Genomic DNA, 27,032 nt, shown 5'->3' on the forward strand with positions numbered 1-27,032 from the left:
ACATTCTGTGGGAATGAGTCCAAGATGCATCTCCTCTAATAGGTGGTATTTCCCATTGTAGGAAAGAGGGCAATTTCATTCTGTTCTTACTGAGTGCAAGGATAATGACTGGGTATTTTATATAAGGTTAAGAAAGGAGGGAAAAACCATATTGGTCCCCTGTCATTGCCGTCTGGTAAGTGGTATCCAAGAAGAATTACTCAGGTTGGGACTTCTGTTCAAAATGATGGAGAGATGCGGAGTGCCTGGGTGGCTTAATCCGTTAAGCGTCTGCCTTTGGCTCAGGTCATGATCTCAGGGTCCTGGGATCGGGCCCTGAGTCCAGTTCCCTCCTTAGCGAGGAGTCTGCTTCTCCCTCCCCCCACCCCCGCTCCACTTCTTGTGCTCTCTCTCTCTCAGATAATTAAATAAAATCTTATAAAATAAAATAAAATCTTATAAAATAAAAAATAAAATAAAATAAAATAAAATGATGGACAGCTGCATCCAGAAAGAAGAGGTGGTTGCTGGAGTGAGGCTTGGTTCCTGAAAAAGCCACTTCAGGATTCTAAGAGATCTTTCAATTATGCCATTTAGAAGGTCAGAAGAGCATTTTTAAATAAACAAAAATGTAAACTACAGACATGTACCGCCTCCCTGCCAACACACATCACACAGACCCTTTTGTCATTCTGCACTTTGTGCTCGTGTTTCTTTCAGAGCACACCTTAAAGTCTTTATCAGCTTGTGTGGCAGGTGCCCACAGTGTCTGAAAAGATGCCCAAAAGAGAGAGGCCACATCTGCAGGAAGCAGACTACCAGTGTAGATTCTTCTTCTAGTGTGTGAAGGAGCCACCGTTACAGGGCTGTGTGCCTCTGGGAAGCTCTGTCTCCCCCTGAAACTCACTCCCACTCCCTGTGCCGGAACACCTCTGCTGAGACCCTCACCCCACATTTCATTTGAAACAGCCCTAAGCACAGACAGCAGATACCGTTACCCAGTTTAAGGAAAAAAGAGAGAAAAGAAGAAAGTAAGAGAAGTGAAGGAGGGAATTAGATGGTGAGGGCGCAGGGAGGGGAGGGGAAAAGGATGCGCGTATGTGTGTTTCAGAGTTTAGCTCCTATGCGAGAAGCAGGAAAAAAAACTGTTAAAAACAAAATATCCTTCTAAAATTATTATAATATTATAATAATGTGTTAAGAAAAACCTGAAGAAGGCGTGACTGTGGTTTTAATTAGAATCTATGACGAGTTTCCTACTACACAGCCAAGCACTTGATGTAGTGTCCTCAACTGTATGTTAGTGACCTTGACTGCAGGTGAGACATATTAGCTATGAATTGTACTGTAGAGAGAGACAGTGCAGAAGGCTATGCTCCTGGTATGTATGTATAGGTTGACAGAGTGCCATCCACCAGACTATTGGGAGCCATTTCTCTCTCAAAGTCCCCTTTGGCAATTCCCCTACCGTTCTGTTCTTCAGGTGAAGGGGTGCCCTCTCCCCTCTCTGATTATCATGAGGATAATCTTGGCATGTGTTTGGCTAGGCTGGCAGACTAGATTCTTATACGAGGGCAAACATTCCTCTGCAGATGGAACTGAGGGGAGGCACGGGACCAGCCAAATAAGGGGCTGAGACAGTGTGTAAGGATATGGGCATTTACCATGCCCTCCCTTTGCTATTGCCCTTTAACAGTAAGATGTATCTTTCCACCTAAGCCCAACCATAAATTCCAAAAGAGCAGGGACTCTGGTTTTATTCATGTCACTATCCCATAGCAGGCTCCCCTCTTGATAAATTTTTACTGTTCAATTCACATTTTCAGGGGTGCCCTGTGCCAACACGCCTCCTTGACTGCTGTGGAGCTGAACATAGGTGAAGGGGACGTGAGCAGGCAAGCTCCTGGGCAGCTTACTGGGAGCTGTGTGGAAGGGAGAAAGGAGCAAACACACACTCTGCCGGGTTGCAGGGGGGTTATATCTTTGAACCTGCCCTTTTGCTCCTGCCTTAAGCACATGCACAAAGTGACCAAGCCCAACTCCTCCATGAAGAGTGGGAACACATGGGATGGTGAGGAGGACACGCCCTCAGTGGGATGTCTGGGCTATGGAATAATGCTGAGAAGCTCCTGGTATTTCTGTACCTTCTCAATCAGGAATAGGAATCACTGCAGGCTCCAGCCTCTTCTCGCCACTGCCCAGGGTCATGTCAGCATCTGCAAGGGGCTCACATATGTACCCCAAACCACTGAAGGGCACCCACATCCCACATGAGATAATAAACCACAATCAACTAGTTGATGTACGATAACATTATATTGACATTTAATTACCTGTGTTCATTTCATTATATTGACATTTAATTACATGTGTTCATTTCAATTTTCCAGTCTTCTTTTCCTATCTCGGAGGCATTATGATTTTATTCATGTTTCCATTACTTGTGTAGGTCTTCAAAAAGCTTAGAGACCCTGGGCTCCCTGCCTACGTGCCCACTGGGTAGATTGACTTGCCTGCTGTACCTGGGGAAACCCCAGTTCTGGTGCCAGGATGCGCTTCAGCATGCTTGGTCCTCTTCTGAGCCTCTCCTGGCCCTTCCTCAGCAGCGCCAACTCTTCTTTAGTCCCTGGCTCATGTGTATTTACAGGTATCCCAGCATCAGTCTACTTTATGTCCTTTGTGCCCTTTGTAGGTGAGGACCACCAAGTCTTACATGATTTGGATTACCCAGTACAGTGGCTGGTGTGTATGAATCCACTCAATAAGTACTGATTGAATATCTTCTAGGTCCTATGCCTTGTTCCTGCTTTGAGGGATGCACAGCTAAGTGTACATTTGAGTGGGACATTTGATGAATGGATGAATATATAAATGATCATGACCTTTATCTCTGGACTCAGAGTTGTATGATCCAAGGCAATAGAAGACATCCAATATAGCAGTATCTGTCATAGAAATGCAGTGCTCCCCTGGTCCCCAGAGTCTTCTGGACGAGGCCTGCTGTGTGTATGCCCCAGACCTGGGTACCCTGGCACCCAGCACCCTGTCCACCTCATCTCTGCCAGTTGCCTGGTCCTGCAGCTTAGGTAGACTCCCAAGGTGGGCCAGGCATGTCCTCCTGCCACCCTCCCTGCAGAGAGAGTATCCTTCTATTTGGACAAATACTACCATCCCTGTACAGCAGATAGCATCTGTCTGTCTTGTCCACTCAGTCTGACTATGTTTTTCACCCAGTTGGCTTCTGCAAAGTGAGAGCAAACAAATAAAGGGTGGGGGGACCTGAGGGTGTGTCTTGGCATTAATAAGAGCAAGGGTTATGAAAAGAATGGAGTCATTTGTTAATATGAGCCAGGAAGCAAATACAGAACAGAACTGTAAGACAGGAATTCAAAATTCTATATATTTAAATTTTAATGTAATGTGCTTAAATCATCCCTTTAAATTCGGTATACCAGAATTCTTTATGCATTTATATAACGCATTTAGAACCCCTTTCTAGAGCTCAGAAACTCTGTCTAGATAAACATCAACCACAAACAGCACAAAATCTAATTTATTTTTAATCAAATGACTACATCCTATCCTTATCATTAACATTTCTCCTCCACATGGGCTCTGCTCTCTTGTTCTAACAGTCCTACTAAAGGGGGTCCTTCTATCATTTCTAGCCCCAGAAAGGCAGCATACTTTACAAAGGAGACAGGAGGTCCCTTTTGGAGAATAACACTGCAATAAACAAAAGCCATCACCAAACACTGGGATATGAGCAGCGCACCCTCCTGTTCTGTCCCCGCACTCAGCAGCGGCACCGGAATGAACATCTGCAGTGTAAGAGTGGCACCCATTAGCTCCTACAGCTTGTTAGCATATTTTAATGCTGAGATCACAGCTTTCTATTTCTGTCAAGGTGCTACTAGGTGCCAGACTCTGGATTCACACATTGCATCATTATTGTCCCCAGTGAACAGATTACACAGCAATATTGGGGATGGAGGTTGAAATGTAATGAGAAGGGGTAACAGTGGGAAAAGCAGACAGAGCACCTGGCACTTTGTAATGAATGAATGGGCTGATCACACAGAGGAAGGTTCTAATTTGAGCGGGCACTGGTAGACATATTTTACCCTGATGAGCACCTCTCTCAAAAACGTGAAAATAATTGCATTATTTGCAAAGAAACGCCTCTCCTGAATAAATGTTGTGTCTGATACTTCCCTCATTCAAGTTAATAACAGAAGTAAAGTCACCAATTCAAGTGCTGTTTTGAGCCACAAGGATCAAAAACCATGTTACTTGCCAGAAGACCAAGAAACCCCAGGCCCAAGATGCTGATGATCTAAGGTCACTACAGAGAGTAGCAGAGCTGCTGCTTCTCTATTCTAACTCATTCCTGTGACACAAGTAAGCACAAACCCACCATCATCCACGATAAAAACAAGTGTCAGTGCTGGTCCTGCAAGAAAAATATCATTAAGGGTCCTGTCCCCTCCGAAAACATTACACCCCAAGTTTCTATGTAGCACTATCACAATTCACAGATTTCCTGATTTCCACAATGCATGCACATGAAAATACACCAAACACATCAGCAGCAAAGCAAAACACAGTCCATCATCAATTGCTTTCAAAGGGAAAAAGAGCTGGATCCTGTATCTTTCTTCAAACACAATTCTTGGGGCACCTGAGTGACTCACTTGGTTAGGCATCTGACTTCGGCTCAGGTCATGATCTCAGCATCCTGGAATGAAGCCCCACATCTGGCTCCCTGCTCAGCGGGGAGTAGGCTTGTCCTTCTCCCTCTGCCCCTCCTCCCACTCATGTTCTCTCCCTCCCTCTCTCTCTCAAATAAATAAAATCTTTAAAAAAAAACAAATACAATTCTTGCTCTTATTCAAATGTTGTATTTGGGGGCACCTGGGTGGCTTAGTCATTCAGCGTCCGCCTTCGGCTCAGGTCATGATCCCAGAGTCCTGAGATCGAGCCCCGCATCGGGCTCCCTGCTCGGCGAGAAGCCTGCTTCTCCCTCTCCCACTCCCCCTGCTTGTGTTCCCTCTCTTGCTGTCTCTCTCTCTGTCAAATAATGGAACACTACATCAAAAACTAATGATGTAATGTATGGTGATTAACATAACATAATAAAAAATAATAAAACTGGTTAATAAAAAAAAAAAAAACAAATGTTGTATTTGCACACAATGAAATACATGACACACATCTCATTCACATGCATCCCAGAAGGTAGGGAAAATAGTGAGAAGCTGGTAAAGGGGAACAAACTTACAGCTATAAGATAAGATCTGAGAATGTAATGTAAAACAAAGTGACTATAGTTAAAAATACTGTACTGTATAAAAAAAAAATTGTGGAGAGAGAACTTAAATGTCCACACCAAACAAAGATAAATGTGAGGTGATAGATCCAGAGTTAACTAGTGTGTGTGTGTGTGTGGGGGGGGTCTTTTCACAGAGTTTACGTAGATCCTATCACCATGATGTACACTTTAAATACTTCATAATTTTATTTGTGAGTTATACCTCAATAAAGCTGAGATTTAAAAAAAATTTTTAAAGAAAGTTGCAAAGTACAACCAAGATGTTGCCCGTTATGACTCCTTAGGCCCAAGCTGACTGACAGGAGGGCCCAGGCCCCCTTTACTGTGAAGACCTGCGCTATGCAGTAATCTTTCTTCCTCCTATTCCTCTCAGGATGCTGCTCCACCTCAGCACCAAGTCTCCCAGGAGGAGGTTTCTCCCCTTCTCTATGTGGATCCCAGCTCCCTCAAAGACTTGTCCCTGGGTTTAAAGCTCCCAGGGCTATAAAGAGGAGCACTGAGCTAGGTGATCTCTTAGGACCTTCCTGTACATAATTGCTTTGCAGCATAGCCTCACTCTCTTACTCAAAAACCTCCAATGACTTCCTTCAGGATAGAAAAAAAAACTATTTGGCCTAATATCCCTGGCTTTCTAGAATCTGGCCCCAACCTGCCTTTTCTAGTAAATGCTCCTCAAAATCAGCCCTTACCTCCATGCAAGCTGGCTCATGACAATTCCTACATGATACATCCCTGCACACCCATTCCCCCCACCTGTGGTCCAGCCCCTCCTGCCTCTCAGGGAAATGAGAGTACTCTAGAAACCCCCATGAGGAGGTCTACCCTGAGCACCCAAGTGCAAAGAGATTTTCCCTGCTGTGCCACCCACTAGTACTAGATGGAAACAGCTGGAAAACAGGGACCATATTCTGTAAACCCTACACCCACCCCATCACCCTGCCCTGTGCCTCTTATATATTCAACACTCATAAAAACACTCTCCATGAAATATGCCTCCAAAAAAGGACACGTTGCTTCTATTTAGCATATCATTTTCTGCAAGCAACTACACTAAATGTATCTAGAACACTCTCCAGCCTCCTGTCTAGACATTATCTTTCAATGACGAATTCTCTTTCAACTTCTAAAAATTAATCAGTCCTGGTATCTTGTTTTTTGGGAGAAGCTAACTACACTAGCCATCAGTTCCTATCATTTCCAGGTTAAAATGTCTCAACATGAGAACAAACATGGAACTACAAGAACATGAGGAGGAAGTCCCTGGCTTCCGGCCACTGGCTCCTGATGGCCTTGTGAGGGTTAACAGGATGCACTGACAGGTCTAAGGAAGTGAAGATCCTCTGTCTCCTAAGGTCAGGTTATTATTTAAAAACTAAGTGTCATGCCAAGCTCTCTTCCCATGGAACAGACAACACTCAACGTTTCTATCTTCTAAGCATACCTAACAGAAAGAAGAGTGTATCTCCGAGGAGTACATTTTCCTTGGTTGCCCTTCTGTGGAAAAGCATGTCAAGTCATAGACACAGACTTAAATCACGTCACAGAGGTAAATAATTGTCCTTGCCTGGCTCAGCCACTCCCACCCCCATGACACAGAGAGCTGTCACCAGCCTTCAACCTGCAGCCTGCTTTAAACCCAGACTGGTTAGAGAGGCTTGCAAGTGTGAGCAAACCCCACTGCTGCACCTTATAGGAACAATACCTGGTCTTCCCCCGCCATAATCTAAGGAGAAAAGGGTCAGAGGTTTAGCTCCAGTTCTTTGTTCTTCCCTTTTTTAGAAACAAATCAAATAACGGAAGCCCAGAGCGCCCGCTAAAAAGACACAGAAGTGGAGGCAACACGCCTAGGCACCCTTCCATAATAGGTGTGTGCCAACGTGAGGGCAGGTGCCTCTTCTCAAAGAGGGGGAACAATACCACATTCTCTTAGCCAAGGCAAATACATGAGCCCACAAGTCACCCCACAAAATCTCTGGAGTCTTTAAAACAGGCAGATGCATGTTTTGTTTCTCTGACTGCAAGTGAACGGAACCAAGAGGTGTTGGGGTTCTGCCAAGTGTTGTGGTTCACCTTCCAGACACCCAAGGCTGTCAGTGTGAGCTGACATCACTCTGAACATTATGCCTTGTTGCCATCAATGGGACACTCTTTATAGGTTATCTAAAGGGTGGGCGAATTCATGCCATAAGTGTAAGAGTCTGATGGTCACAGCAGGCAAAAGTTTTGGGGAAAGAAGATGCCTTTCTGAAAGACCACCACACCTTCTGGGCAATCTCAGCAGTATTTCCGAGAAGAGCCATTTTGGAACAAGGACAGACTTGCTCACTGCTTATGGCTACAGCTCTGGAACACAGGATTTCTTGCTTTCCTCTCCAGCAATTGTGTACTTTGAGAATATTTTTCTTCTTTGATTTTCCTTTTCTTTCTGGGAAGGAAGAAGCAAAAATGGTCTACTGTTCCCTCTGCTCTTAGGACATAACAAGAATGGATGAAGGAGCGAAAAAAATTATTATTGTTAAATTTATGTTGTTGGGTTTTTTTTTTCCAAATTAAAAGCCTATGCCCATGTCTTGGTTGAGAGACATGGCTAAAAGAGCTATGAGCCCAGATGGTTAATTCAGAGGCCTTACCCTCAGGGGGTGGGGGGCGTCAACTCCATCTCTGCAGCCCAAGACATGTCACAGGATGGTTGTATTTCAGCTGTATTTTTGCAATTACTCAAAGATGGTCCCTTCCAAGGTTTACTGCAGACCCTTTTGGGTAAGTTTTCTAAGGCAAACATATGACTACTCACATCAAGTCCAACAATGAAGCCCTTTCCAGCTGAGTGGAGTCATGTTCTTCTTATTGGTGGTCCCCTCTACCTTCCCCATAATTTCATCCTGATAGCAACAGCCCCTTCCCCACCAACACAACATTTAGATTGTGAGTTTTCGTGAACAGAAACTCACTACTTATGTCATGTAAACTCCATTTCTGGCACTGAGGGAATGTGGAGTAAAATGACCATCGGAAAGTAGCCATGTACTAGAGCACAACCAAGCAGAGCACTTGTGAGATTTTTATCTCATTTCCTACAGCCCCATTAGCACAGCTGCTTGTGATGAGGTCTAGCTTTGGAAAGTTCTCAGAGTCATCAGAAACGAAAGCAAGCCACGTGAGTTTCTAAAACCCTTCTTAATTAAGAGGCTAACCCCTAGAAAATGAACAGTCAGAATGGACAGTCTTGACTGGATCAGCACCCTGCTCATCAATACACACAATTAATGCAGGTCACCCAATGGTCTGTGTTCTTGTTTTAATGATACAAGAAGTCATCCTCCTTTTCTGGTCTCTGGCCTTCCAAGGACCATGTCTGAATTAAATCATTCTGCATTCTGTGGCAGAGTACAGTTTAAATCAATAGTGTTATCATACTACAACTCTCCTTTCACGCTCTTGCTAATGCCTAGTATTAGTCAAGTTTGCACTGAAATTGATCAGTAACAGAGGGCGGTTTCTCTTAACACCCTCTCCACATCTAGCCCCCCCCCACCCCACCCCTTGGCCTCCCCCAGGAAGCAGGATCCACATTGATTTCTATCTGATTACAGGAGAGCTTGCCCTGACTTTCCCTGGTTACTTAAGCCGGCGTCTCACTGCGTGTCCTTAGAGACCAGGGCTTCGCTCAGGCAGAGAGCGTCTAGACAGTATTCATGACCCATCTGTCTGGCACGGCCCAGCGGATGGCAAACTCTATTAGAACTGAAACCATTTTTCCCTCCTCCTCCTCCCATCCCTCTCTCCCTTTGCGAAGCAGGAATCTGACACTGAAAATTACTATCATTGTTGCAATTCTCAAAATAGCACCGCCAGACTTTCATTAACATCCACGCTAGACTACTAAATATTTAAAGAAGTGGATAAATTTCATCTGAAGTGGGACAGCCCTGCACACATGAAAGCAGTAACAGAATCAAAATGTAAATCTAAGAGGTTGTTTTTATCCACGTAAATTTAGTGTCACAGCAGGAGGAAATGATGCCTCAGGTTTATTGAAACTTTCCCTCCCATTTGTTCTCTGCCTTTGTTTATCTGAAAAGGCAGAATTGCCTTTCAAGACCCTACAAGATTTTAATTGATCAGAAAACTGTCTTGGAGAAACAAAGGCAGCAAACCAAAGGGGAGGGTGGGGGAAGAGCCCCCCCACCCCCCAGGCAGTGAAGGAGGGTGAGCTCGCTGCTGGTGCTCCTCTGGCCTCCCCCACAGAACACATCCAGGGGGAATGTTGCCAGTGATAACCTGCAACCTGGTCCGGCTCAGCTGAACAGATGCCTATCCTTCTCCTCACCTTGTTTTAAATACCGTCTTGGATCATTTTCATACAAGTCAATGATTGTTTTGTCATGGATTCTTTTTCTTCTTTTAAGTTGAAAAAGGGGTGGGGAGCCCTGTCAAAAAATATACACTGCTCTGTAGAACAGCCTGATTGACTGAAAGCGGCCTCTACTACTGGCCTTGACCAAAGTAAACCGGAATTCAGCAAGCGGAACCTTCAGAGCACAAGCCACCGGGACCCCACCGTGCTCTAGGACAACACAAGACACTGGAAGACCCTTGGTCCTCCCTCCCTGCAGTCAGCAGTATCAGGATTCTGATCTGCTGAGTTGCTTAAGGGCCCAGGAAACTGGCAGGGGCCTCTGTCCACTGGGACAGCTGAAAGGGTCTGAAGGGGCTGCAGTGTGCACACAAGATCTGGAGGGAAATTAGGGGTCTAGGGCCACAAGCCCACATCTGGCCAAGGAGGGCTCTTGGGGCTCACAGCAGGTGAAAAGGGGAGAGTAATGGCAGAGTCGCTCTGCTCACTGGGTCCCACCAAGCTTGAGCCTCACAATCTGTCATGTTCACAAGGCTGCTGTCATCACATTTAGCGTCCTGATGGGGAAAGTCAAACAGGGAGGGAAACGGATTTCCCCCAAGTCATGTAAATAGTACACAGCCTGGGCAGAACTGAAGGAGGTTTTAATTAATTAATTAGTAGAGGAAACCCAATGATCCCTCACACACTAGGACTACTGGGTTAAGTTTTTGTAATCTATTTGAAAATCCAGGACGAAACAAAGATTATCATCTACATATCAATTAGAAATTGTTATATAAATCATTACTCTTGGAACACTCACTTCTATGGGCCTGCATAATAATAGTCTGTTTGATCTCCAGCCCCAAATGCTACAGATCTTTAAAAAGTGATGAGTAAATCCTTAGCTTGTTCAAAAAATATCATGGAAAAAAAAAACAAACAAACCCAGAAACAAAAACAAAACCACAGCCTAACCACGGATTCCTAGCTGCAGCATATTCTAGCTGTGTGAGTCTGAATAAATTATCCAACCTCTCTGAGTACTATTTCCTATGAAAACTTTCTAGGATGAGTTTGAGAGATAAATGAGATGATGCATGTAAACACCTGGCACTCAGTAAACTCTTTGTACCCACCCCACCCCCACTGGTCATCAGAGAAAGGGAGCAGTGTTATAATACGTTACCTTTGAATAAGGGGTGATGAAACACATGGGAACCAGAAGCGGGTAAAAAACCAGGGTCAGTGAGCTCCTGGTGTGCACTCCCGTTCTTTAACATTTGAGATGATGAACAGATTAAGAGTGGGAGGGATCTGACAGGTGTCCCAGCGCAGCCTCCTCGCAAGCAGTATTTCTGCTGAGCCTTTGCTGAGAAATACAAGCAATTTTCTATGAAAGACATGACCGAGGCAACTGGCAACAGTTTAATGTGAACTGTATATTGGAAAATAGTATTGTGTCACCATTACATCTTGTGGGTTTGGGTAACTATGTTATGATTATGAGAGTCCTTCTTTTTCTTAGGATCCTAATACACATTGAAGTATTTTGAGGTAAAGAGACCAACTTACTATAAACTGGTTCAGAAAAAATGAAAATGTTAATATAGAGAGACAGAATGATAAAAAGGATAAATCTTATAACTTTATTCTCTTTGAAAATTATTCCAAAATGAATTTTAAAAGACAGCAAACAGAGAAACGGGGCTGTAAATGTAATAATACTTATTGAGCATTTACTATGTACCAGGCACTGTTATAATTGCTTTACCTAAACTATTTTATTAAATCCTCAGAACAACCCTTTGAAGGAAATACCAATATTATCATCATCATTCTATGAATGAGAAAATCAAGATAGAGGTTAAGCAACTTGCTGAAAGCTACAGTCAGTAAGTGGTGACTGCAGCATTGGAACTCGGGACCTGATATTATACTTTATATTTTAAACAAATTGTAGGGCTAGTCTGGGATCCTAATCACAGTTTAAAACATTGAGTCTACAGGAAAATATGTTCTCCAGGAGTAATAAGAAACCCAGGATGCTAGGGATACGCTGGCATAAAATCGGGACCTGCCCTGCTCGGACTAATCAGGTAAATGAAGCTACACACATACTTACACACATGCATGGATGCACGGACCACACACACTCACACACTCTGGCACATGCACTCACACTTCTTTAGGACCTGGAAGGAAGTATTTCACATTTCTTCTGGGCTTGGCATGAACCAGCCCTTCATATAAAGCATGTGGATATTCAGAAGCCAAAGACTGATCTTCCCAGGGTTGCTGTATTGGGAAACCTTGACCTCAAAAAGCAGTAAAAGTCTATCATACTGTTGGTCACAGAATAAGCTAAAGTAGGCTTATATTCTGGTTAGTTTGGGTGGTTATGGTAACCCAATATATATTGTAATGACAGACCATTGGGGGAATAGACCTTATTGTCATCTCTTTCTGTGTCCTATCACTCAGGCTGCCAAGATTGTATAGATATTTTCAACTCTTCAGTTCCATTAGCAAGGTACTTGGCCATGCAAACAGAAATTTTTTTGCATCCCCTTGTCAGACCTGAGTTTTCTAAAATAATCACATTCATCCATTCACTCAGCATATACATACAGAGCCATGAACCACATGCTATATATTCCATGTATTATATACTATATATGCGCCACATTACCATATGTTATATATGCCACAGACCGTATGCTATCTATGCCATGTACCATATGCTGTATATGCCATGCACTATTGTGGGCACCAGGGCTACTGCAGAAAACCTTACAGTCCCTGTTCACTGAAGGTCATGCTTACAGCATGCTGAGAAGTAGCAGAGGAAGGATAAATGGTTTTCAATTTAATACAATATATACTTCTCAAGTATGTATGCATACTCTCAAATATATATATGTACTGTCCATGCTATGTTAGGAGTATCAGTATTCCAAAGACATAAGCATAGTCCCTGCCTTCAAAGAGCTTAATATCTAGTGGGAACCGTACTCGTATACACATAATGATCAAGCAGAACAGACAGCACCTGAGGAAGGACACCAAGTGCTGAAGGGTTCTAAGCAGGAGAAACTGTTTCTGGCTTTAGGGAGGGGATCAGAGGAAGGGTGACCAACTTGATATAAATGGCAGATGGCCAAAACACTAAAAAAGGCACCAAATGAGAAACTGGTCTGGGGTGGAGGGAAAAATCATTGCTTCAGGTTTAGATGCTCAGGATTTAGGAGAGCAGAGTGCAGCCCTGGGGTCTGCAAACTGGGTACAGCAGAAGTTGGTGGGCTCAGAGGCACAGGGCTGTCGGAAGCTCAGAGTGCAAGGGAGATAGAGGAAGAGTCAACTGGGTGAGGTGAAGGAACAGGCATGAGGGAATGAGCTCATAAGGCTCCTGGGCACTGGGGAATTGGACAGACGCTCCATTCCTGGAGTTTCACCTGTTTAAACAGGCCACTGGGGATCTAGAATCCTGGATAAGACCTGGGAGTTGGGTCACCAAGTACAGCAGAGGGGGTTTCCCAAAAGGTTCCATATATATATCAAATGTGCTTTAGGAGCACCTGGGTGGCTCAGTTGGCTAAGCGTCTGCCTTTGCTCAGGTCATGATCCTGGAGTCCCAGGATCAAGCCCCACATGGGGCTCCCTGCTCAGTGGGGAGTCTGCTTCTCCTTCTCCCTCTGCTCCTCCCCCTGCTTGTGCTCTCTCTCTCTCAAATAAATAAATAAAATCTTTTAAAAAATGTGCTTTGATTCATCAGTTCATAATCATTGGTTACCTGTGGAGGGTGATAGGGAACTTTCTCATTATTAAGAAAATTGACCCTATACGATATGTACTTCATGGTAATCACATAATTGATGGGGAATTTTGCTTTATAGAAGCATCCCCACTAATAAATGGAGAAAAAAGGATAGAATTATGTTACAACTATTTTGCAACCCCTCATGACTAATAATAATCACACAACAGAGAGATAATCAGACAGGGGGCCTCTGGATGGAAGACAATGGCACCAATAAAGCTACTTCACACACACAACATTCAGACCTAAATCTCCCCAAACTCTAGATGTAACTACCAACTGACAGGAATTAGAGGGCACAGAGGAGCACATATAGTGACTTGATGAGAAAGCAGTCAGCAAAAGCCTGAGTATGAAAACCCTACAGAAGAAACAACCCAGACCCTTCTGCCAAAAATTACAAGAAGTTAGGGGGTATACTCTAGAGTAAAAAATTCTTAAGGGGCGTATCAATCCCTCTTGCAGAAATATTTGGAGCTTCTTTGGATCCTGGTTCAAACAAACTGTAAACAGAACAAAACAACATACACATTTATAAGACAATTGAAGAAATGTGAACTCTGACAGGATATTTGATGACAGTAGTGACTGTTAATGTTTAACTGAAATAGTTACAGTACAAAAAAAGAGGCCTGGTCTTTGGGAAGCCTAGTTGTGGATAAGTTTTCCTCATGGTTATGAGCCTGGTCCCAAATATAAAATACTTGGTGTTAACTAAACTTTCACAATATATGTAACAGCAGGTCCTTATGCTATATACCTTAAACTTACACAGTGCTGTATGTCAATTCCATCTTAATAAAACTGAATGGATGAATGAACGAACGAACAAACATACTTGGAAGGTGGGGAGTTGACAGTCAAAGGTGAAGTACAGGGAAGTATAGCTCAGGTGACTGGAGCCCAGGTGCCAGTCCCTTTGCAGGTGGAAGAAAGAGGACTGTGAGAAGAGCTGGTCTGCGAAGAAAGACACTCAACTCAGATTTACTATGTTGAATTTTATTTTATTTGGTTGTTACTACCCTAAATAGCCTTGGGCCAAAAAAAAATTTCCTTCTTAAAAAGTCCTGAAGTTAAAATCCTGGCTTAATTGGGTCCACTTTATTAATCTTTAGTTCATTGGATTTTGAGGTTCAGTTTTATAAGACCACCTATAGAGAAAGAAGCAACCTCCCCCTCCAGTTGAGATGGGAGCTCCTCCACTCCCCGCTTTCCCTGAATCAGATCCCCTCAGTTAATTGGAAATTCCACTGAAGCTGAAAGTGAAAGTTGTTCTGATTAACTGCTGGCTTCGTTTCAACTTTGAGCTTACTTAAGGTCTAGTGGCATGAATTCCTTAGCTGTGATTGCTTAAGGAAGGTTTGTTCTTGCCAGTATTTCCAAAGTACATGGCTCTTTCCAAGGCTACTCAATTATTGCTTCTGGGAAGTTAAAAGAACTCTGCTCTCCCCAACCAAGAAGTGGCACAGGGACTTTGAAAATGTACTGTAACAGGAAATACTCAGCCTGTAGGAATGGTGAGGCAGAGTTCACTGGAAGTCTGGGAGCGGCAATGCCAGCACCACCCAGGGTGACAGGTGAGCTGTGCAGGTCTCCCCTACACATTTACAGCAGACCCACAGGCAATCCATCTCTTGTTAGAGATGGGCAAAAAGTGTAGCATGACTTACTGGCTTTTCTCTATGGGCCCAACCCACCTTTCCAACCCTATCTCAGGCTACCTGCTACCCCCTCTTTCTCCCCATGATCGTGCTATTCTTGGTCCTGACACTCTGTCTCTCTCCATTCCTCCCTGCACACCTCCTCCAGAAAGCCACCATGACTACTAGTCCAACCAAAATAATTCTCTCTAAACTACTGAACCACAAAATACTAGAACTGCTTAGCTCTCACTACCCTGTGTTCATATTTATCTTCCAGTTCCCCAACTTGACTAGCACCTTGGTAACAGGATCTATGTTTTTCTTCATCCCACACAGTTCCTGGTACAATGATCAAAGAACACACTTAATAATTTTATTTGTAAATATAATAATTTGTATAAAAATATTTTATTTTTCTATACAATAAATCATTTTATTTGTATAATTTGTCTCTTTAGTAGCTCAGGAGTACAATATTTTGATGGAGCAGCCAAGAGTAAAGACATGAGAAACACTGGCAATTTAGGCTGATAGCATTTTTCCTCTTCTGTAAAAAAAGTGCATCTAGCAAAATTCTTTCCATGTGAGACAACCAACACCAGCCTAGTCTTCCACATCTATGCAAACCCTTTGAGGCTCACAGGAAAATAAACCAGCCTCAGTCAATGGATGGCCTAACCATAGTTAGTAGAAGTAGATAAGCAGGTAAAACCACTCAGTTTAGGTTCCAAAAACATTTTTTGAAGGGAAAAGCTACTTATAACTACTGTAAGTGCCTCCATTATTATTAGCATTCCTGACTTCACAAATGACAGTAACATTTTCTTTCTAACTTTAATTCATGCTAAATTTTAGTAAATATCAAATGAGAGACAGAGATGATCAAAACATCTGAGCCATGGTGCATGCTCACAGCCAATAACATAGGCAGAAAACTGATTCTAGCTCATCTGGAAATCCGGAAGATTCCAGTTTGCTTTACCATAAGCACAATCAAATAGCAGAACACTGAATGTTCCCTACAGGTGGGAACAAAGCAGATCAAATAAATGAATCCTGTTCTTATACGGGAACAAGGAGGAAGCACTATGTGTTTTTCTGGAGTGTGACATTTTATAGACAAGAATCCCTGTAGAACTTGAAGTTCTCAAGGCAGAGAGGAAGGAGCGCCTCATCATCAGAGTTAGTACTCTGTGAAGGGCATACTGTCCATCGGCTGGAGGAGATGCATTGGTAGGTCTATTAAAACCCAATTTCACCCCGCCCCAAAATCGGAGGGGGAGACGAACCATGAGAGACGATGGACTCTGAAAAACAAACTGAGGGTTCTAGAGGGGAGGGGGGTGGGAGGATGGGTTAGCCTGGTGATGGGTATTAGAGAGGGCACGTTCTGCATGGAGCACTGAGTGTTATACGCAAACAATGAATCATGGAACACTACATCAAAAACTAATGATGTAATGTATGGTGATTAACATAAAAATAAATAAATAAATAAATAAATAAATAAATAAATAAATAAATCCCAATTTCAAATGGAGAGCCTCTAAGCCTCATTATGCAGCTATTAACAGGAAGTAACATATCCTCTGTTAATTCTATATTCTTGCCCAGTAGGGTAAGGGGAAGAAAATATATTCATTCAATATTAGATCATCTTCTGTCATCAACAAAGAGCAGGGAAGCTACAACCTTTCCCAAAGACTCCTGACAACAAAGAACACACCAGTGACAACAAACTCAGAGCAAGTGTCCCAATGTGACAAGGGAACCCTGCTTCCCTCTGGTGCCTGTGAAGAACTGGGGGAAAGGAGTGCAGAGGGGGCTGCTGGCCAGATCAGAGCAAGCTGCCTTCAGCTGAGCAGGGAACAAGTAGATAGGAAACATCTAGAATCTGTAAAGAGAACTCACCTTTGGACACCTGAAAGATCCTGTTACATATGAAGAGTGACCCTGGCATTGGAGACAGAGGATACAAGCCATGGGGGTCCACCTCCCCAAGAAATGGCCACACAATGAGTAGGGATGATGATAGTCATGATGCAATTATGTAAACTATGCTTTTCATGTATATTATTTCACTTAAATTCTCATAGCAACCTTATATGGCAGAGAACTATTCCCATTTCACAAATAGGAAAACTAAGTCTTAAAGGGGTTTAGTCACTTCCTTAAGCTGGAACTTGAACCCAAGTCTACTTGAAGCAACAGCCATGGTCCTAACCTTTGTTCTTATGGCTCCTGGCTTTTGTCTTAATCTCCCATTTTAGCTATAAGGACACAACAAGTTTTAGTTAACTTCTGAACAGCAGGAACCGACAGTTTGCCAACAGGATCTTAAGGCTCCTCTTAGGATAAACTTTTGTAGTTGCCTGGGCAATGTTGAAACATTTATAGATGTAACTCCTTCACCTAGCTTTAAGCAAAATTAAAGCATTCATATTGTTAAAAATGAATGAAAAAGATATCTGGAAATAGGCTTTAAAAACCAGAAAGCACTACTCATGAGAAAGGGAGAAAGGTGGGAGGAAGGGAAGGGAATGGAAGGGAAGAGGTTTCAATACAATAAGAGGACTGCAGTTGAACTATCCTAAAGTGAAGGAGAAGCACCTTCAAGATACAGAGAAACAGTCTGCGAAGTGCCGCAGGTTAGAGGGCCAAAGGTTTGGTCTGCCTGCTTTTCACACAGAACTCTCCAATCCAGTGAAAGTACCACACAATTGTAATATTCTCTGCAGTTTATCACATAATAGGTTTGCTGTTACTCAAGTCTAGAGAAACAAAATATTGCCTTTACATTGTTCTTTTCCTTCTAAGACCCACTGGCCTGAGTCTAGTTGGCCTACATCAAGTGCTTAGTACTAGCAAGATTCTAAGTGCTTTATGACCATCCCACTTAATCCTTACAATACCCATTCTCATGCTCCATTTTGCAGATGAGGTCATAGAGCTGCCCCATTATTAGGTGAGTGCTGTGGCCAGGATCCCAACCCAACAGGCAGACGCAGAGTAGGACAATTCACCGTGGGGAATCCCTTCCCTGTGTCCAGGCAAACAGCATTATGCAAATTACAGTATTGATGACCTTAAGGCTACTCAATTATTGATTCTGGGAAGTCAAGGGAACTCTGCTCTCCCCAACCAAGATGTGGCTTTGAAAACATCACCACAGAAAACACAAGGACCAAACACCAAGAAAGTACACTCCTAACCTTAAATTTTCTTCTCAAAGTATAGAGAGGGGACTCTAAGGACACGCAATATAAGAAAATGCAAACTGACAACAGAAAAACTTGACAAGAACTATTGCACTATTAGACTCTTGAATTTAGCAAGCAAATAACAGGCTTAAAACTCACTAGGCACGGTCATTTTCTGAGTTTGCCTTCAATATAAAAATAAAGCAAGAATAGAGAAAACCATTTCTTTTAAAAAAATCTCCTCCCATTTCGCATTATAGTATGAGTATTTATGCAGTCTGATAGCCATAACAAAAATTTTAAATCTTTAAATAAAAAACAAATATAACTTTTCAAAATAATGTCAGCAAAACTGGGGAAAGAAGCTGAATTCCATCAAATGATTTCAGTAGGACCCCATGAAGAGGAGCAAACATTCCTCCTGGACGTGTTATTGCAGACATTCTCATCCTAACCCACTTCACTAAGCTCAAGAAAACAAGTTTCCTAAGAGAAGTTCAGCAGTGTTTCAAAGCTGACTTCTTACTCCTTCCTCTTCATAAAAACCATGAGATCAAAACATCGATGAACTTCAAACTCTGATTTCACCTTTTCAAGTTCAAGAAATGCTCAAATCCTCAGCCTTGGGATTCACACATGTAAACACCTTACTTAACTTGTTTTCCAAGTAGTACGAAACAGAAAAACACATAATCAGAACCTTTTTTCAAGTCCCATATAAATTTTTCTATTTTCTTATTTTAATTACATGATCAATTATGAGTTCTCCACATATCTTTCTTTGCTTATCTAAAACTATTTTTAAATTATTTTAAATTACCATAAAAACTTTCTACAAAACTGACATGAATACTAAACCAATACATTATTTCTTATAATCCACTTAGTGTTTCTAAGATAAGTAGCCAAAGCCTATTCCAACACACAGCACCACTGGCCATCTCTGAAAGTAGAATGAATTTTCCACTTTTAGACACACCATCTTTCTATACTAAAAGAAAAAAAACAAACATTCCCTTTGTGAAAGTACAAAATCTCTTTTCTCAACCAAAAATCAACATCCTTTCCATTTCCCTATGACCCCACTTCCTAACCATTTCAAAAACAAAATCCAACTTAATGATACCAAGGTAAGTAGGAGGGACTTACAGTTGAAGATTCCAGGAGGTGGATGTTCAGTCACCAGGAGACAATTTTCTTCATCACTATTGTCCCCACAGTCGTTCTGTTGGTTACAGACCAGTGAACCAAGATACAAGCATTTACCGCTGGTGCAGGTGAATTTGCACTCTGAAAAAGTATAATATAGAGCATAAAGTAGTCAATGCAAGCTTGATGCTCTTCAATTTTTTTTTTCCTTCCCCATTTGTGTGCCACTGATAGTTTGGGAAATCAGTCTATCTGTAGATACCAAAAAACTGAACTCAGAGAGGGCTATCTTGGTAAGGACCTTCATTCTATGAAATACACAAGACAGTGTCCCCCCCAGGGGAACTCTGGGGCCTGCTGTACATTACTCACCCCATGTCTCTAACCCAAAAATGAGTAACACAGGTGCTCTCTTTCCATGAACTGCCCAGCAAAAGTCATAGATATGGGGTTCTTATTTTGCGTGAAAACATCTGTGGCAGTTTTCCAAGCCTCCAAGAATGTGGGGAGCCTTAGAAGCAGCAGCTGGGAGTCCAGCAGAACTTGAGAGCTCAAGCTTAACAAAAGGAGGCTCATATATTTTATTTCCAATTTGTCACTGGATGTTGTGAAGCTCTGGGCAAAATATTTAACCTCTCTGGTATTCATTCATCTCATGCCTAAGAAAAACCAATTTTAATAGCAAGCAGGGGTAGCACTGACTTTATAATGTAAAACATAGGAAAATAATATGTGCTCTCTGCTACCTGAGAAGCATCCATGCCAAGGGCCATGTGAGTAACTTAAAGAATATGATGAAGCCCAGCCCAAATCTCTGTAGGGACACTGAACATAGAATCCCTGAAATCTCTGCAAATCAATATATGAAAATGGAATTTACTTTTGTAAGACATTGAAATAAATTTGCAAACTTGAACATTACTATCAACGTAAGCATTTAAGGGTAAAGGAAATTACACAATTATATACACATGGGCACATAAACATCTATGTCTATCTTACATGGAATGTCACTCTGCATTGTGACTGTGAGCTTTCCCCTAGGTGCACCCACAAAAGCTGGCAGAACTCACAGGGGATGTACAAATCCGTGGGTAGAAAACCAAATCTCAAGAAAAGCATTCCAGACCCCTGCTGATGCTGCCTATCACAGCCTCCTCATTTCTCCTCTATTTTGTCTGTCTAGAATATGGGTGGCAGGCCCGGATCAAATCCAAGGTCCTTTCAACTCTAAAATTCCATTATTCAAATAAAAGATTGGGCATCAGCACACCAAGGCCCCCTCCAGCTATCCTAACAACAAATGGGGTTGCAAAGAGAATAATCCTTTTACCTGTTGCAAAGAGACAAAGAACTTAAACCCTCAGAGTATTTCTGTGACCCAGTATGAAAGGGATATTACAGTTCTCCATTTGTTCACATTTTCCTAAAAGAGTCTAGAAGATACCAGCCCACCCCCTGACCTAGTTTAGAATAGCATGTGAACATAGCCCAAATGCACATCTACAAGTCCATCACTGGCCACAGTGTCCAGGTTAAAAAGTTTGTGTGCTAAATGTGATCCAGGCCATGTGGTAGGAACACTGCTGATGCCAAATGCTCTTCCCATAAGGTAGAAATATTAAAATCCAGCTGTTTGAAATCACATTTATGAAGTGACTTTTTTTTTAACTTAATGGAAAAAAGGGATGTCAAGAAAAGAATTTATCTTTCTTTCCAAAAGAAATACTGGATTTCAGATTAATACCAAACATGAAAAGGACATTAGCCAAAAATAGGCTGATGCTGCTGAAATGATAATTGGAATAAAGGGAGTATTAACCTAAATTGAATTAAACTCCAACTAAAAGATTAGCCATTGCTGTGATTCGAAAGGATCTCAGGTTAGACTACGACATTCCAGTTTGTGTGGAACTTTAAACCAGCAAGAACACGAAACTACCCCCACACTTGACTCATTTCAACTTGTTCAAGGGAGACCCAGTCCAGAGAACAAAATGTTTTCAAGGAAATGAATTATGTGATTCATTCATTTATATAATCAATATTTTAGCCCCTTCTCAGTTATGTGCCGGGTATTAAGACATGGAAACACAGAGATGAAAGAGCATCCTTCTTCAAAGGGCTTACAACATGAATTTTTTTTTTAATAATGTGAGAAGTGACCAATATATTTTCTCTTTCCAAGGACATATTTTCCTTCTTTATATCCTTCACATCTAGAGTGCTGCCTAGCAAGTTTGGTACTCAGTGAATCACATATTTGTTGAATAAATGAATGATCTAATCTAAGCTTCATAAGAACTCTGTGAAATAATTAGGGTAGGTATTACTCCCATTTCATAGATGAGGAAATTAAGACTCAGAGATTAAGTGACTTGCCCATAATTAAACTCCTAATAAATGGCAAAATCCAGATGTGTGTCCAAATCTACCAGCTCTGGCCTCAGGCTCTCTCCAGAGCTGCCTCTCATTTTCCAAGTCTGCTTTCATGAATGTGTAAGGTTCATTTGTAATGAGGATGCCCACATATGTAACAAGGTTCTCAAAACAGTTTATTTTTTTTAAGTAGGCTTACCATTACTCAGGATGCATTAACACGGCTTTTGCTACTGATTTGCTTAGAAAACTCCTATTTCTTAGATAATTGCAAACATCAGTATCAACCCATAGAATTTCAAATTCAAAAAATCTAAATCTTCTCAATGGTAAGTCATTGGCTAAATATCAAACTAAAGGTCTTTCCAATACGTGGCCACTTGAATCAAAACAACTAGATTGAAGTTTTGAATCCATTGACTTCTGGATGTGATATAGAAAATACTATAAAATTGCTATAATGCTATTAAGTGTTAAATATTAATGCTAAAGCTGGAATGAAACTGCGGAGTAAAACATCTGTCTAAAGTAACATAACTGGTACCAGACAGAGGCAGGCTTTCTTTTTTTTTTAATTTAAATTCAACTTAATGAACATATAGTGTATTATTAGTTACAGAGATAGAATTTAGTGATTCATCAGTTGCATATAACACCCAGTGCTCATTCCATCAAGTGAGAGGCAAGCTTTCAACTGGATCCTGACTTACAAGGCCATCTCCACCATACTTTGCTATCCAAAAGCCCAGTATGTTCAGACATTAGTGAGTAGTCCTCTAATAACCAAGTTATTGTGATATTTGAAACAAACTAAGAACCCTAGGTGAGAGGCTCTAACCTTAGCTGTGTACTGGAATCACCTGGGCATCTTTCAACATTTCTGATGCCTGAGCCCCAGCCTAGCAACTGCTCTCAATGGTCCAAGGTGCAACCTGGGCAGTGGTTGTACTAGAGATCCTTAGAATGACTCTGATGGGCAGCGAGGATGGAGAACCACTGCCTAGTGAGAATCAGATACCTTACTTATATTAAGCCCTTTTTAGCTAAAAGTATTTTATTGGAATGTTTAGTTGGTATTTGCTAACTTACTAAAAACTTTTCTTAAAATAGGCAGATATTTTGATGATTCCTGGACATTAAGACCCAGCTGTTAACAACTCTGTACTACCAACAGGGTATTTCAGAAGCTTTGGGACCACAGGTGTGACCCCCAAACTACATTTTGACCCACTAAAGGCAGAAAACATCTTCAGTGAAATAAAACTCAGAAAGTGAGAGAAAGAAGATAGAAGAATAAAAAAATGTTTTCTTACTATATTTCATCCACTCTTTGTGGAACTTGTTGAGTATTTCTACCAAGCCTGAAGTTAAAATATCAAAGATTGTTTAGACATTGGAAATAATTTGGCTACAAATTCATGGTGACTTCAGATGTGTAATACTGGAATGGACTACAGAAGGAACAACTTGGGAACTTAATTTTTCCTTCAGGAGCTATAGACATAATCTAAAAATCTGTAATACTTAAATAATTCCTCTTCCTTAAAGTTGGGACTTTTTAAATGAAGAAAATGGTTGGGGCGCCTGGGTGGCTCAGTCATTAAGCATCTGCCTGCAGCTCAGGTCATGATTCCAGGGTCCTGGGATCGAGCCCCTCATTGGGCTCCCTGCTCGGCGGGAAGCCTGCTTCTTCCTCTCCCACTCCCCCTGCTTGTGTTCCCTCTCTCACTGTCTCTCCCTCTCTCTCTCTCTCTCTGTCAAATGAATAAATAAAATCTTTAAAAAAAATAAAAAATAAAAAATAAATGAAGAAAATAGCATTCCTTTCTGCCATAACTCTCCATTTCTTACGAAAAAATTTCCAGAATCAGCCAACAGATTTTAGAATCACTTTATATACTCTTAGCAATACAGAATTTCCTCCAAATTTAGGGTCTTCTTTAGTTCTTCTACATTCCTACATAAAGCTTTCTGATGATTTTATGACTTTGAATACTAATGCTAAGAGGGCCCTAGAGACACAGTGGTCAAACCTCTCATGTCACAGATGAGGAAATAGTCCAGAGAGAATTCCTGACTTACCCAAAGTCAAAAAATGAATTCCCTGTAATGGAACATCAAGCCCAATATTTCTATCAAATTGAGGGGAAAACTTTTTTGCCTTAAATATCATTCTAGTTATGTACAAACTAATATTAACCAACTGGAGTATACCATGTGAGAGAGGAAGAAGGAAAAGAATGATTCTGTGAATCCCAAATGTACATACAAAAAACAAAAAAACAACCTATTTTTAAAAAAACCTGGGGGGCACCTGGCTGGCACAGCTGGTACAGCATACAACTCTTGATCTCGGGGTCATGAGTTTGAGCCACACATTGGCCAATATAGTCTACTTTCAAAATAAATTTTTTAAGGACCGGTAGCTTAACAATTTTATATTTTACACCTAAACTTGGACAGGATTCAAAGATAAATGCTCAATCTTGAACTCCAGGAGAACAAACTTGCATCTCAGAGATGAAAGTTAATCCACCTGGTAGAGTCAACATTCTATTAGTTAAAAGACAACAAAAAGTACTTGAAAGTTGCTAAGAGAGTAGGTCTTAAATGTTCTCACCACAAAAAAAGGAAGTAATTAGGTGATCTGACCCAGGTGGTAGCTAATATGATAGCAGTCATCATTTTGCAATACATAAGTATATCAAATCAACATGTTCACTTAAACTTATAGGTCATTATATCTCAAAACTGGGGGGGAAAGGACAAGAAAAAGTTGTTTTCATTTTTTCCTATACTCTTTTTTAAAGCCTTAGTTTTCACAGATATAATCTCAGTCACAAAATAAGGACCTATATACAGTATTACATCACAGCTGTAAAATCAGCCTTTTTTGTGAATTGGCAAAGTAGTCTATGATATCTATTTCTGTTAAAATTCATATAGCAACATCGACTCATTCAGTTCACACTTCTATCATTCACAAACCTGAAAACTAAGAGTGATTCTGGCTCCAACATTTCTGACATTAAAATCTAGAATTTGCTCTCAGTAATGGGGGCCTTCTCAATGTACCTACATTGTGAATAACAGAGATTAAACTTAGTTGTTAGCAACCTATAGGTGAAGAATTAATAGCTTTCTAAAATTAGTATAAATAATCTTAACCACAACCAACATAATTTTACATCTCCAAGCATAGAGATGACATCAATATTTTTATTGACTTATACACACATCACCTACTCCCCAGCAAGGTACAGGATGACCTACCATAAAAGTAAAGTTCAATAAAAATGAAAAACAATGAGTAGAAGACAAAAAACATGAACCAAAAAATGCAAGGGAAATGAGAAAAACTTTGTGACTTAAGAGAGCTCTAGTAACTGGTCATTAAACTGAACTCCAAGGAAACAAGCTGCCCCAGAGACAAGGAAACCAGAGACATGGTGGCAAGCCCTTGCTAGCCAAGACTGGTAGGCATTTCAATTAATCAGAAACAGACTTTTCCTGCTTCTCAGACTTAAAAGGGTCTGTCACCGTTTTTATCAAGGGGTGCTATACAACAGTATGAAAGCTATCTTAGATAACCAATTTTGTCAAAAAAGGGAAAAGGGCTCCCCATATAGTTATTTCCTTTATCAGCTTTCAGTGAAGTTAGAACACTGGAGTAGTTTTTATAAAGTGAGCCAGAATGACAGCACCAGAAAGTAGCGATTTAGCAAATTATGAAGATAAGGCTTTTAGAATCTTCAGAAATTAAAAGCTAATTCTTAGGGCTATTCTCAAATGTCAGCTTTTGACAGTGTGTGAATGGCACAGGAATGATGATATGCATATTCTCCTACAAAATTTTTTTAATGCGAAGAATACATTTTGAGTAACCTGTTTAGAATCTAACATATTAGCAACACTGATCTCTTTGGAAGTCTGAGGGAAGAGATCTGCAGAAGTTGCGTGTGCCTCGCTTAATATCACACGGTGATCTACACAGCATGCCGAAAGTCAAATGTAAAGACACTGTATCACTAATGATGCTCTCCCCTCCCTCAAAGACAAAGCTGGACTCTCCTGGTTATAAATTTGGAACAAAGGGGAATTTAATTAGAAGGTTTATATTCTGTGTAATGAATTAAGTTACCCACAAGCATTTAATAAAAGTCATATCTTAAGTGGTGCTAACTGAAACTACAGTTGTCCTTCAAAAAGATGAATATGACATGATAAAAAGGATATTTGCCCATATAATAAGATTAACATGGAAGAGCCTCCCATCAAAGATAGTAATAAAATTTTTTTTTAAACTCAATCCATTTTATGATATGGCTTATCACTCCCACTATGGTGCTGAAAAGATGATTTTAATGTGTCTGAAATTATCTGAGAACCATAAGTGAAAAATGTGCTCTTAAAAGTCCAAGGTATTTTCAGGCTTTAGACTTCTAGTTCTACAATTACCTTTTCGAGCAGCTTTAAACATTGCCCAACTTTCATCAAAACACCATAAGGCATTTTAAAAGTCAGTAAAAGTCTTTAGGACTTGAATTGGCAAACAGCACTATTTCTTTTTGTGTTTAAAACCAATCAATGAATGAATTTGTTTCTGTGGGTTTTTTTGTATATAAAATGTGAGGAGGTATTCTTACTAACTTCTTAGCATAGTACTAAAACCAAGCGGGTAAAAACTACCTTAAAACACTATGAGGAACAAAGTGTTTATCAATATATGCAATGCACATGGGAAAATAGTTTGAAAGTTCAAAATACGAACAGTGTCTACCTCTGGGTGCTGCGGTCACTAAGTAATTTATAAGTTCCTTGACAATTTTAAGAATGACTTTATAACCAAGAAAAGTATAAATCCTATTTTAAGGGGGGGAAATCTCTGTGAAAATCTCGGTGAAAACCAAATGTTTGTAGAATTCTAAATCTATCACAATCCTAACTTTAACTTTAATAAAGTACCTAATTCCCCATGGCATCATCCAACAGAAACAGACAGACAGCTCCAACCTCATAAGGATAAACACTATTTCAGTTACATTTCATTTCATTAAGTACATTATTGACCACCTATCATGGGTGGAGCGGTAGTAGGAGAAGGGATACCAGTAGGCGGTGTCTGCCCAAGTAACTGCCTGAGTGGGAGTAACTGCCTGAGGGGAGTAACTGCCTGAGCGGGAGTAACTGC

General features: G+C 41.1%; 1 protein-coding gene across 14 annotated transcripts in view; it reads right to left on the bottom strand.

Annotated features, from left to right (window-relative positions):
- The window catches only part of LDLRAD4 (low density lipoprotein receptor class A domain containing 4), a 432,267-nt gene that overhangs the window by 186,463 nt on the left and 218,772 nt on the right, over window positions 1-27,032 (bottom strand). For 13 of the 14 annotated variants that reach the window (XM_035013827.1, XM_035013825.1, XM_035013819.1 and 10 more), the window contains one exon: window positions 19,463-19,603. Coding sequence is in view for 6 of the 14 variants with exons in the window: in XM_035013819.1 (XP_034869710.1) it covers window positions 19,463-19,603 (141 nt within the window). In the remaining 8 variants the exon portion in view is untranslated. Of the gene's footprint in view, window positions 1-19,065; window positions 19,604-27,032 lie in introns of those variants that run through there. The other variant, XR_004680832.1, reaches the window with a different exon arrangement.

This window comes from Mirounga leonina, unplaced genomic scaffold (genome assembly GCF_011800145.1).
Source record: "Mirounga leonina isolate KUSES-001 unplaced genomic scaffold, KU_Mleo_1.0 Mir_167, whole genome shotgun sequence".
In the NCBI taxonomy this organism is placed as follows: domain Eukaryota; kingdom Metazoa; phylum Chordata; class Mammalia; order Carnivora; family Phocidae; genus Mirounga; species Mirounga leonina.